We start from the raw sequence: 12,283 nt of genomic DNA on the forward strand, positions 1-12,283 counted from the left end.
AGAACCTGCTTAAAGCCTCTGGAGCTATGACAAATGGGCTGGAGAGTCATAAATGATCTGTAATATGAACAGTGGAATCCCAGAATGGGTTGGGTTGAAGGGACCAAAAAGATCATCTCATCCCACCCCCGCCATGGCAGGAACACCTCCCACTGTCCCAGGGGGCTCCAGCCTGGCCTTGGGCACTTCAGGGATCCAGGGGCAGCCCCAGCTCCCTGGGAATTCCATCCCAGCCCCTCCCCACCCTCACAGGAAGGAATTCCTTCCCACTATCCCATCTAACCCCACCCTTTCATTTATAAATTCTGTATATTCCATCAAACAGCCCCCGCCGCTTCTCCCTCCTTCTGAATCACCACCCTGGATCAGGATCCCACACACTGGGCATTGTATAAAGGCTGGACAGCACAAACCTCAGTTTCCATGGCAAGGAATGTTTCTAGAGCTGGATTTAGTGGTGGGTGGCCCCTGATGACTGACAGGGAACTCCTTTTGAAGGCTTTTGAGGCCCAGAGCCTCCCAAGTGCCACTCACCAGCCTGCTTGAACAGGTCACTCTCCACAATCTTGGTCAGGCAGTTCAGCTTCTGCCGGACCAGCTGGTTGTCAGGGATGCTCTGGATGAACTTGCTGAAGAGGACACTGTGGGCAAGGCAGAGGGAGCAGAGGGTCAGTGTAGCAGTGTGTTTGCAGCATCAGCACCAGCCCACCCATCCCTCACAGACACTGGGCCACAGCTGGAACCACAGCTGGAACCACAGCTGGAACCACAGCTGGAACCACAGCACCCCACAATGGGATGGGTTGGGAGGGACTTAAAGCTCCCCAGCTGCAGCCCCTGCCATGGCAGGGACACCTCCCACTGCCCCAGGATGCCCCAGCCTGGGAGGGATGGGAAAGCCACAGCTCCTCTGGGAATTCCATCCAACAGGCACATTGCCACAGAGCCCTGGGTGATTCTCAAGGGACTTAAAGCCCTGTTGAGGTGTTAAGGTGTGGGTTGAACTCAATGATCTTTAAGGTCTCTTCCAATCTAGTCACAGAATTCTGTGAATTCTGTGAAAGTAAAACTGAGCAGTGTTCAGAAACTGCAGGCTTGACCCTCTTTAACTGAAACTTTTATTCCAGGACACACCAGGTGCATCCCAAACCCTACAAACCTGAGCCCTCACAGGTTAATCCCACTGCTCTGTGCCCTCACAGGTTATTCCCCCTGGCTGTCACACCCAGGGACAGTTTGAAGGCCTCATCTGAACAGACTCAGCAGCCTGGAGAAAGCTGGAACGTGCCCAGCACAAAGGCACAGCCTCCTCCCAGATGCCCCTTCCATCAGCAGCAGTGACTCACTCCAGCCCCAGATTCCCTTTAATGAAATTCCACGGCCATTTGCTGCCTGTCTGCTGCTTCCCAGCAAATCACTTGTGGCAGGACAGGAGACAGGGCTGGGCAGCTCTGGGCAAAGCTCTGAGCACCACAACCAGCAACCCACAGGGCTGAGAATTTCCTGGATAAACACAACTTTTGGGCTCCCAGCCAAGGCTCAGCCTTTGCCACACTTTTCAGGAGCATTCACCAAGAACTGGTGGAAACTTGCATGAGATTTCAACACTTCACTGCCCTCAGATTTTGCTTTTCAGTAAAATCTCAAGGTGCCTGTAAGGATCCCAGAATCCTGGAAGGATTTGGGTAGTAAGGGACCCTAAAATCAGCCAGCTCCACCCCTGCCATGGGCAGGGACACTTCCCACTATCCCATGTTGCTCCAAGCCCATCCAACCTGGGCTTGGACACTCCCAGAATGAAAAACTGGGATGCAGAGAATCCTCTGAACTCCCCTGACTTCCTCTAAAGCTCAGCAAGCACTTCCTTGAGTCCATGCACGGGATCTGCACCATCAGATCATAACCAGAGTGGCTGTTTTTAATGAAGTTTCCAAAATTCTTCCTCCCAGATAAACTGGGTTTGGAGGACAAACAAACTTCATACAGTTACCTGAGCTCAACGGGGTCAAACACCAGTTTGACATCATTTATGATGCTTGGCAAATATTTTAAAGCTGCCCCCTGAAAGAAGAAAGAAACCAAGGACGTGAAATGCACGTGGGAAATCCAGTGAGGACAACTGCAGAGAACTGGTTTAAAATAATAAAAAACAAATTTATGCATCCAAAGAGCCTCCAGGACCCAAGATCTGCAGTGCAGAGTGGGAAAGATGGAAGAGAAGGGATTCATGGATAATTCTCTCCTTCCTTTTTCTGGCCCAGCCCCTTCCCAACTGCACCAGTTGATCTAATTGAAGTTTTTCACTTTTCCCCGGAAATTCTGCTCACCTTGATCTTGACAGCCTCCTCCAGGGGCCGGTCCATGAGGATGTTGAAGGAGAGGAAGAGCTGGCGAATTGCATCGTTGAATTCATTGCCATCCTCACTCTTCCCATACACACTGCAAAGAACAGGGCCAGTTACACACACAAATCCAGCAGCTCAGTCAGGATTTCATCCTGTGCAACAACAACATCTTCATGCCATCTCCTTTGGCAAAGCCATGGGGGTAAAAATGGAATTGGAGATTTTGCAGCCATTTCCTGCTGGAATCTGTCAGAGGGGAAAACCTGCACTTTTCAGGCTGCCACTGCAGCAAATTGGGTTCCAAGTATTGAACAGGAAAAAAAATCCAAAATGGACATGAATAAAGGGTTTCAAACCCTCATTGTGACTCTCTGGAAAGGTGTTTTTGAAGCTGCAGTTAAACCACTCTGATTTTACCCCAACTGGAGAATGTGTCATCCCCCACCTCATCTAATGACTGAAGTATCTGTGTATTGTTTTTTTAAAGTTTCTGAAAATGAGGAGGAAATTCCATGTTTTATTTTATAAAAATAACTGCTGTGTTCCTTTTCAGCTCTACCATGTGCTGCTTATTGCATGTTAGGGGGGACAAAAAGGTTTTTCTCCCTTCTAATCAGGTATTTCAATTTTTGCTCAACTCATTTGTTCCAGCCACAGACAAAGGGCAGAAAGATCCTCTTAGTGAGTCAGTGATAGAGGATTTGGTGAAGAATATCTGCCTTAGTGGTGTTTACTGGAAGGAACTCCAGTGGGTTTCCCAGAGGAGGCCCAGGGAGGGAAGGCTGGACCCACCTCAGGTACAGCACCCGGGACTGCACGATGAACCTGAACAGGTATTTCAGGGCTTTCAGGGCTGCAAAGAGCAGCTCTGTCTTGCTGGAGTCCTCAGCATTCCCCACGTAGCAGTTCAGCACTTTGGTGAGTTTCCTTTGGAAACAAGACAAAAAGTGGAACCAATGCAGGCACGGCTCAGTTCCTGTGCAGGCCCAGCTCCCTCACCCCAGAGAGGAACTGCAGGCACAGGAACAGCCCAGGGCTCCTGCTCACAGCCCATCTCCTCCTCACACCTCGGGCTCACAGTCCACAGACTGCACCCTCTGGCTCTGCTTTTCCTCTGCCCTAAAAGGAGCTGCACAGGAAGATGCAAACCCCAGTGCAGGGGAGGGGACTGAGGCTCTGTCCCTGAGTGAGAACTCTCAGAGAGGAGCAAAGGAAACCACGTGGAAGCAGTGGTTGTGTGGCAGGGCAGGGAAGGAGGCACTCCAGGAGAGGGGCACTTCAAGTTGTGTTTATTTTAGGGTGACAGCCAGTTCATGTGGATCAGTAAAAATTAAAAGGAGATTTTCAGAGAGGAAAAGCAGTTTGGTTTCTGGTTTTGCCCTCCCTATTGGCCTCAGTTTGAACTTTTCACTTCTGTTACCACAAGGGTGGTGACCTTTGGCTGAGGGATGCTTGATCAAGGAAAGCCAAGATCCATGACAGAAGAGTCTTTTCTGTCTGATTTCACAGAAAAAAAATCTCACAACTGAATTTTTTAGAGGGCAAAAAGAGCAATAAGAAGGATTCTTTCTCTCCTGAGTACAGAGAAGGGATGGAACTCTGCTCTCTGCTGCCTTTACCCCATTAACATCATCAAAAATGACCTAATGAAATCCATCCCCAAGAGCTGATGTCACCCCCAAAGCCCTCAGTGCCACTGCTGGGTGACACCCGAGGCCTGGGCCAATACTCACACATAGGCCAGGGTTGCACTGAAGTGTTTGTAGATGTAAGTCTCAAGCACAGCGTTGAAATGCTGGAACTTGATGTCTCCAATCAAAGAAATAATAAACACCTGCCAAAAGTCCAGAAGGAAACAGATGCACAGAGCTGCACACTAACTCCAACAGAACAGTCTCTAATTGATTTTGCTGGGTTATAATTTTGTTTTATCAACAGCATTAATGCTACAGAGAGTGTTATTCATGTTGTAACAGTCACAGTGTGTGTGGAATTTATTACTCTTTTCACTGTGGCTACTAAAAATCTGATGTGCATTTCATTCCTGGCTCCTGAAAAAGCCTTAAGAAGTGTTTAAATATCTTTTATTACTAGAGCAAAATACCAATTGCTCATTGGAATCACCAGGAACAGACTGGAAATGTGGCTGAAAACAAACTCTGCAGCCATAGAAGATTCACTCACCAGGGCATCAAACACCAGGAAATCATAGGTCTCATTTTCTGACATTTCCATCATGATGTTGAAAAGTGCATCGAGGGTGTCTGGCAAAAACTAGAGGGGGAAAGGAACAGTAAAAGGTGAGGAAGGGCAACTGCTTCTGGCATCCTGCACAGCAGCATGAGCTGGATCATTCCTCCCCTTCCAGCCTGGCTGAACTGTAAATCCTGTCCATGAGAAAACATCTCAGAAGGGATCCCAGCCCTGTGTCCATGAGAAAACATCTCAGAAGGGATCCCAGCCCTGTGTTCATGCACATGATTGTCATGATCATCTTTACAGTAAGGAAGATCTTCTCAGCCCTAAATGGCCCCACTTTGCTGTTCTGGTTTCATCCCACAGGATGAAAATCCTGAGCTCTCCAAAGCAGCCTGGCCCTGTCCCAGGCAGGACCCTGCACTCAGCCTGTCTGCAGTGACACATTCCTGTCATGGTCAGCTCCTCCATAAAACCATCACCTTCCAAAATCCCAGCACATTCACTCTTGGGACCCCTCTCTGCAGGTAAGGCTTCATCCTAAATCCTTCATGTTTTCTGTGAGAATTCCCCCATTTCAGGTCCACTCCCCACAGCATGCTGTGAGATCTCTGGGCTGTCTCTGCTCCCAGATTCACAGCAAGCCTCTCCTCATTCACAAAGGAGTTGAGAATGAAAAGTTAGGCTTTGGATGTATCTGTTATTTCATAAGGATAAAGGGGAAAATAGAGTCACTGCTCTCTCCCTGATCCCTGTAATATTCAACTTCTGTAATTCTGGTAAATTCCACTAATGAGAGGTGGAGCACAGGCTCCCAGAGAAGCTGTGGCTACCCCATCCCTGGTGTCCAAGTGTCCAAGGCCAAGCTGGAGCAAGCTGGGACAGTGGAAGGTGCCCCTGTCCATGGCAGGGGATGGAAAAAGCTGCTTTTAAGGTCCCTTCCAAGCCAAACCATCCCATGATCTGATGATTCTCCCATTCCTCAGCACCCAGACCTGCCCTCCCAGCCTAGCCAGACACCTTTTGGGTCCAACACCAGGCTGACACATGGGACTGTGAGCACCAAGGAGGCTCAGACCCCTGGGAATACCTTCACAATTTCTCCTCCTTCCACCTCCATGAGCTTCCTGAGGTTGTGGGCGATGTTGTGGGCGTTGGAGCGCCAGTTCAGCAAACCCAGCAGGTCAACTGCAAGGACACAAAGAGCAATCAGCAACGGCAGCTGCCTGAAGGGCTGCACAGAGCCCACAGCAAGGCTGGGGGCTATTTTTAGTCAGTGCACAAAGAACAATCACCCTGAGGTACAGAATGTTACCTTGAGGTGCTTCTGTCTTGGCAAAACAGCAAAGCTCTGCTATAAATGGAAACCTGGCTGCCATCTGATAACACATTTGGAGAGCATTTTGCAGGTTTTTTTAAGAGCAGGTATCTCAAGCCCGGAATTTTATTGAAGTGCAGGACTCAGCACAGCCCTTCCAGAGCTGCTGGAAGTCTCCCATCACTGACCAGCCCAGGCTGGCTCAGGCACACACTGCTCTTCATTCTGAGCCCTTTGGCACAGGGCAGAGCTAATGCACATCATCACCCTGGAGAGCTCAGCCCCAACTGCTGCTCTCTGAACAGGCAGAGGAAAGAAGGCAATTAACCTCAAACACTTCAAATTCTGATAAAACACACGGTCACTGACATTTCCACATGTGCCAACAACCTTGCTGGGTTGAGCACTGGCAGTCTGGATTGAGCATTTGTGTGAAAGGGTTTCTGGGGGCTGCACACACATTCTGGGAGCTTGGTGGGATGGGGCTGCCACTGACACATGAGCAGCAAAATGAAAGCTGAAGCTCTCTGGCCTGGAGAAAATGCCCTCTGCAATTCAGAGCCCCAGCACAAGCCCTACCATTCTGGGTGAGTTTGGTGGAGCAGATGACAGTGGCAATCTGGAAGCTGTCCTTTGTGCTGTCCTTCGTGGGGGTGAAGTTGGCCAGAGAGTGCAGGTTTTTCCCTGAGGGAGCCTCCTTCTCCTCCATCTCTGTTTTGGTGCAAGGAAGAGTCAAATAACTCTTGGCATCTTCCATTTTCTTGTTGTCACCCTGTTGGTTGGACACAGCAGGGAGAAGGGTCATGGCCCACAGTGACAGCCAGAAAGGGTTTGAAACACTTTTTCATTTCTATCATTGTTTGAGTTCCTACTTTCAGGGATAAATTGCCCATGCTGCAATGAACTGAGCTATTTCCAAAGCCACAAAGTTTAGGAGGATTTCCCACCCCACACACACATTTTGTAGCTTTCTACTGCTTGGAAAATCAGCCAGGAGAGAGTTTTGATGAGTCAAACACGAGACAAGGCTGGAAATGCCCAGGTTACCTTGTAAATAATCAAATTGTGTTTGCCATCCTGCAGTGTTGTTCCATCTGCATTCATCAGCTTCACAAAGCCCATGCCAAAAGCCCTCTCAGATCTGTCCCTGGCTGCAAAACAGGAGAAATCTTCATTAGCCATTGTCTTATTCATGTCCACACAACCCAAAATGCAGCCCTCTAACCTCAGCAGCAGCTTTATTTAATAGTTAACTGCAGCTACACAAACACATCCTCCTGGAGCATCTCCCACACACAACTTTAGGGGTTTTTCTGGACAGATTAATGGTTGGACTCCTCGATCTTCCAGGTCTTTTCTAACCTTAACAATTCAATGATCCTCTGATATAGAATTCTGTAGGTATTTTTGGTTGGGATTTTGGTCTATGAGCTGTGGACATGGAAGGATGTCACTGCCCCCAGAACCAGGTGCCTTTGAGGGCCTTCAATGGCTGAGCCTCCCATTATTGATCTCATTTCAGGGCTCTGAAGTGATCTATGGAACTTCTGGTTCTGAAGCTCTCATTAGCCTTTTATTATCCTAATTGGAAATCCTCCTATAGGAAGATAATTAGAAGCCCACCAGGCCTTGCAGTGAATTTTGGCAAATAAATTAAAAGCAACACCCTACACTCAGAAGCCAAAGCAATAACAAACATTGACAATTATCTTTCAGGAGGATAAATTGCTGCTCCTTACAAAATCTCAGTTTCAGGACAAAACCAGCGCCAAATTCTGGGTGCAAAAATTTTGAATATTTTTGTTTTTTTGCTTGCCACAAACTGGGAATAAGTAAACTGAGCAAGAATAATGTCTGTAACACTGAATAAGCAGAAATCAGAGTGGGAGGAGCAGAGCAGTCCTGCAGGGGTCCCCTCCTGGCACTCACACTCCTGGGACGAGCGGTGGCGGAACGTGAACCTCAGGTGGCAGCGACTGACTTCCTCTATGGCAATGGCCACCTGCACGGGGAACAGCACAACAGCAGCATTGTCCCTGCCTGTCCCAGACTGTCCCCAGCCACTCTGCAGCACCTCCCAGGGCTGATGCAGCTGCTGCTCCACATCAGCCCTGCTGTGCACACACAGGAGAACACAGATGTTGATGTTTCTGAAGAAGGGCTGTGACAGTTACACTGCCTGGCCCTTGAGCACACCAATGAGGTGTGCCACTGCCTTGGAATCAGCAAAGGCTTTTTATAAGGAAAACATACACAGCAAGGCTTGACTGGAAAGAATTTGATGGTGTATGTTGGAAATCTCTCTGATTCTAAATCAGCATCTGATTGAGGTTCTGATTAACAACTGGCAAATTGCTGAAGAGACTCTTGAGCTGTGTTTGCTCTCCTTCCTGCAAGGGGCCCTGCAGGGGATTACAGACCCTGCCTCCTCCTTTCAACAAACAGGGGGACCTGTGGATGTGACAGTTTAGTCAGAGAGAGAGAAACAGATAAACCTTCCCAGGAATTGTTCTGGGAAAAGCTGTGAGAAGCTCAGAGAAAGAATTAAACCAATCTTGCAGCTGGTGTTTTGAACAGTTGTTTTCTCGTAAGATGTTTACCTTAAGGGTGTTTTCTTAATTAACCAATGGTGTTGGGGTATTGATTAAATGACCAATCAGGTTATATCAGAAGGGTGTATAAAGGAATGGGTTTTTAATAAACTCAGCTGGAGAGAGCCTGTGTGTGCCTCACTGCTGCTCCTGACTCAGGTGACACAGTGATGACAGTGCCATACCTTGACAGTCTCGTACCAGCAGGGCTGCTTGACCTGGTAATAAACCACAGACTTGTACTCCGAGACTCCCTCGTAGCCAGCCCCAGGGTGGATGGCTTTCTTTGGACAAAACACAGGGAGAGGGAAAAAAGGTAAATATGGAGGATTTTGGGTGCAAATCTTCAGAGGGTGTCAGAGGCCGTCCTACCTCCTGCAGGTTCCCATCCTCATCATGCACAGACATGGTGACCTCGACGTTCTTGGGGGTTTTCTTCTTGCCTTTGTCAAACTCCCCCTGGATCAGGGTGACGTAGATGTCATTCCTGACATCACCTGCAATTCCCAGGGTTTCATGAGCTCGATTCTCATTCCCACTGGGACAGCTTGAAATTCAACACCCTTGGGTACCATGTTACCTAATTTCCTCTTAGCCTTTAATTAACAACACTTCCCATCACACCATTCTCATCTCTGTCTCAAATTACACAAAATCTTCTAAAATGAACTTTCTACAAACCTCTGTACTTATGTTTTGTTTTGCTTTTTAATTTAATGAGCTCTCTAGGGTTAATCCCACTCTGAATGGGTGGGTCAAAGCCATATGCAACCAAAATTATTTTGACTAAAGAGACATGTTCTTCCAAAAGCTCCATAAATCACCATTTTGCCGTAAGAAAGGCAACTCATGTTTTCAACTTCTTGTGACAAAAATTAAGAAAATAACCAGGAAATTTGAAGAAAAATATAAAGTTTTCAGATAATTTTTTTTAAAAGTCTTTTTGTGACAGAAATTCTAGAATTTCAGGTTCTTTCACTCCATGGAATGCAGAAGCACACAGGACCTACCAGGAAGGATGATCTCAGGGAACCCCATTTTTCGAGCCACTGCAGTGGATCTGTCTACAAGGTGGGAAAAATCCTTCTGAACCTGAGCCAGATCCCCAGGGAGCAACTTCAGGGAGACCCAGAGACCTAAGAAAGGGGAGATGACACTTGTTTACTGAAAATAAACAGGTACAAACCCGTGAAATTTAAGCCTGTGCTTCCAAAAAAATCTGTGATTTCATGACAACTCCATGTCCCCATCTGGTTCTCTCTTGCCCAGTCCTTCCTGTCCCTGAATCTGAGTAAGATTTTTCTGGGCAAGAAGATTCTCTGAAGCAAGTCCCAAACTTTCAGAGATGAATCTTGAGTATCTTTGAGCCAAAGAAGACCAGAAAAATCTGGAATAATGTGATTTAACCCCAAAGCCATCTGGGACACGCAGCCACGTCCACTTACAAATATTTCACCCCCCATAAAACACTTTTATTTTAAAGGTGTTAAAAAATATTGACCTTTAACGTATGACCAGCAAGCGAGGAGCTGGAGGAGGTGCTCTCATGCAAGTTTTGTCTGGTTTTATCTGAATTTCAGCTCCATGTGTGACAGGACAAAGGGACAAAGTGAGAACCATGGCAAAGACCACTGGGCTCGGGGAAGGGATTAAACTCCACTAAACCTTGCTCCCCAGACTTTCACCACCCATTTATTCCCTGGAACCTCCCCCAGGCTGGCTTTCCCCAGGCTGCACCTTGGCCCTTGTGGTTGACCTCCTTGGCAGCGATGACTTTGTTGAAGACAGAGGTGAGGGGCTCGTTCTCGCCGATGACGTGCGAGGCGATCAGGGGGGACATGATCAGCTGCCGCTGCCTGATGTAGGTTTCCATGGCAATCCTGGCCAGGGGACACAAAAACGGGGTCAGGATTTGGGACAGACTGACACCAACCACATACAGGAGAGGGCTGGCCAGCAGCTGGCTGGTTTACAAATAAATGTGGGGCTTTTTAAGGATTCCATGGGGATTTTCATTCCTTCACCTGCATAAAATCCATTTAAACTTTCACATTAGGAGATGCACCACAGTCTGTCCCTCAGGCCTAAGGTAAGTAACAATGACCTCAGGATTTAAGCCCTGACTTCAGGCTCAGAGCTGTCTCTATGCAGATTAACTACTGGCAAACAAATATAAATTAATATAAATTAATGACTGCTGTGACAACACCTATGGGCTGAACCCATTCCTAGTCACAAACAAGACTAGTGAGGTTTGGATCTTGAGTCTGACTTCACTCCTGTACCCACACCACCAATAATGAGGGAGAAATGAGGTCCCCACAGGCTGCCCACCCTGGTGTCCAGCTGGGAGTCTGAACTCAGCCTCACTGGAGCACAAAAAAAACGGGAAAAAATCCCAAACCAACAAAACAAAAAACTAATCAAACATACAAGTAAAAATACACAAAACAAAACAAACCCTGAAACAAAACAATTAACAAAAAGCAAACAAAAAACCCAAATCAAAACAAAACCCCTAAACAAATAAAAAATAAGCAATCAAACTCACAAAAAAACCCAAATATCAAGTAGCAGACTAACGTTTTTCTGCAAAGGGAAAGCCATCCTTCCAGGCCCTGAAAGGGCAGGGAAACAAACCCAAATCTCCCCGGAAAATACCCTGTGATAACAAATGGCTGCAGCCAATGCTTTGCTCTATTTAGGGCTGTAACAACAAGGCTGGGCCTACCCAAACAAGCTCCATTTTTGTTACTCCAATGTGCCAAAGAAAGGGAGCAATCAGAGCAGGCAGAACAAACACACAAGTCTAACTCTCAGAAATGCAGAACTCATTGGGGCTGGAATTTCTTCCCTAGAAGAGGGAGAACCCCCTTCCCTATGACTGACTAAGAAATGTGGGCAGGGAGTGGCCCAGAGGGCCCCACACAGCAGTGACAAAAAGCTCAGCCTCTCTGAAAATCCTGCCTTTCAACCCCACAACATTTTGTAAGCCACATCTCCCCAGCCCCACAACATTAATTCACTCTGTGCTCCTCTTCCTCACCCCACAGGTACCCAGAAATTCCAGCTGCAGGGCTGAAGTCCCCAAGCAACTGAGTCTCTGACAGAGCCATGAAAACCAAGGGGAACAAAGGCTCCTGAGGGTGACAGGAACCTCTCCCTGCAAAGAGCTGCCTGCTATCAGCTGATGTGTTTGTAGAGCCCCTGGGGCTCTGCCAGGCTCCATCTGCCCCTGCCCAGAGGATGCCTGCTCTGCCCAGGGGTGGGTGAGCCCTGCAGCCCAGTACTCACTGCTGGAAGGGGATAAAATGCTGCTTCTCCTCGTCGTCCACCTTGCCGTGGATGATGTCAGTGATGTCCATCACTGCAACGACACCAGAGCAGCACTCAGAGCTGCCCAGAGCCCAGAGAGAGCTTTGCCCTCTCAGAATGGAAACAACAAGGGGTTATCTTGGGCCAGTGGCACTCAAAGCAAGGGCTCTGAGTGACCTGGGATAGTGGAGGGAGTCCTGGCCACGGCAGGGGTGGAACTGGATGGGATTTAAGGTTATTTCCAACCCACAAAAAATCTGGGATTCTGTGACAGCAATGGAGAGCATCACTCCCATTTTAACCTTTTTAAAAACACATTTAAATGTGTTTTTAAATTTAAATGCACATTTACATTGATGTGCACTGTCAGCTCATAGCAGTGAGTGTGAACATGTTGAATACACCCTGATAAAATACTCTTATAAAATACCCTTTGAGAAAACCAGGTGGCACTGGGGCATTTCAAGGCAAAGAAATTCCACTGGTGTTCAAATGCTGCTCCTTTGGATATTGATTTC

At 47.7% G+C, this 12,283-nt stretch overlaps 1 protein-coding gene across 3 annotated transcripts in view; it reads right to left on the minus strand.

Moving 5' to 3' along the window:
- Positions 1-12,283, minus strand: part of DOCK5 (dedicator of cytokinesis 5) — a 91,118-nt gene that overhangs the window by 45,912 nt on the left and 32,923 nt on the right. For all 3 annotated transcript variants that reach the window (XR_010442617.1, XM_064730967.1, XM_064730966.1), the window contains exons 11-25: positions 11,745-11,817; positions 10,188-10,330; positions 9,461-9,586; positions 8,823-8,947; positions 8,636-8,734; positions 7,789-7,861; positions 6,907-7,010; positions 6,439-6,631; positions 5,632-5,729; positions 4,530-4,619; positions 4,079-4,179; positions 3,138-3,272; positions 2,328-2,439; positions 1,991-2,061; positions 535-641 (exon numbers count right to left, since the gene is read on the minus strand). Coding sequence is in view for 2 of the 3 variants with exons in the window: in XM_064730967.1 (XP_064587037.1) it covers positions 535-641; positions 1,991-2,061; positions 2,328-2,439; positions 3,138-3,272; positions 4,079-4,179; positions 4,530-4,619; positions 5,632-5,729; positions 6,439-6,631; positions 6,907-7,010; positions 7,789-7,861; positions 8,636-8,734; positions 8,823-8,947; positions 9,461-9,586; positions 10,188-10,330; positions 11,745-11,817 (1,650 nt within the window). In the remaining variant the exon portion in view is untranslated. The remainder of the gene's footprint in view (positions 1-534; positions 642-1,990; positions 2,062-2,327; positions 2,440-3,137; positions 3,273-4,078; positions 4,180-4,529; positions 4,620-5,631; positions 5,730-6,438; positions 6,632-6,906; positions 7,011-7,788; positions 7,862-8,635; positions 8,735-8,822; positions 8,948-9,460; positions 9,587-10,187; positions 10,331-11,744; positions 11,818-12,283) is intronic.

The sequence above is a fragment of the Zonotrichia leucophrys genome, chromosome 22 (genome assembly GCF_028769735.1).
Source record: "Zonotrichia leucophrys gambelii isolate GWCS_2022_RI chromosome 22, RI_Zleu_2.0, whole genome shotgun sequence".
Taxonomy (NCBI): domain Eukaryota; kingdom Metazoa; phylum Chordata; class Aves; order Passeriformes; family Passerellidae; genus Zonotrichia; species Zonotrichia leucophrys.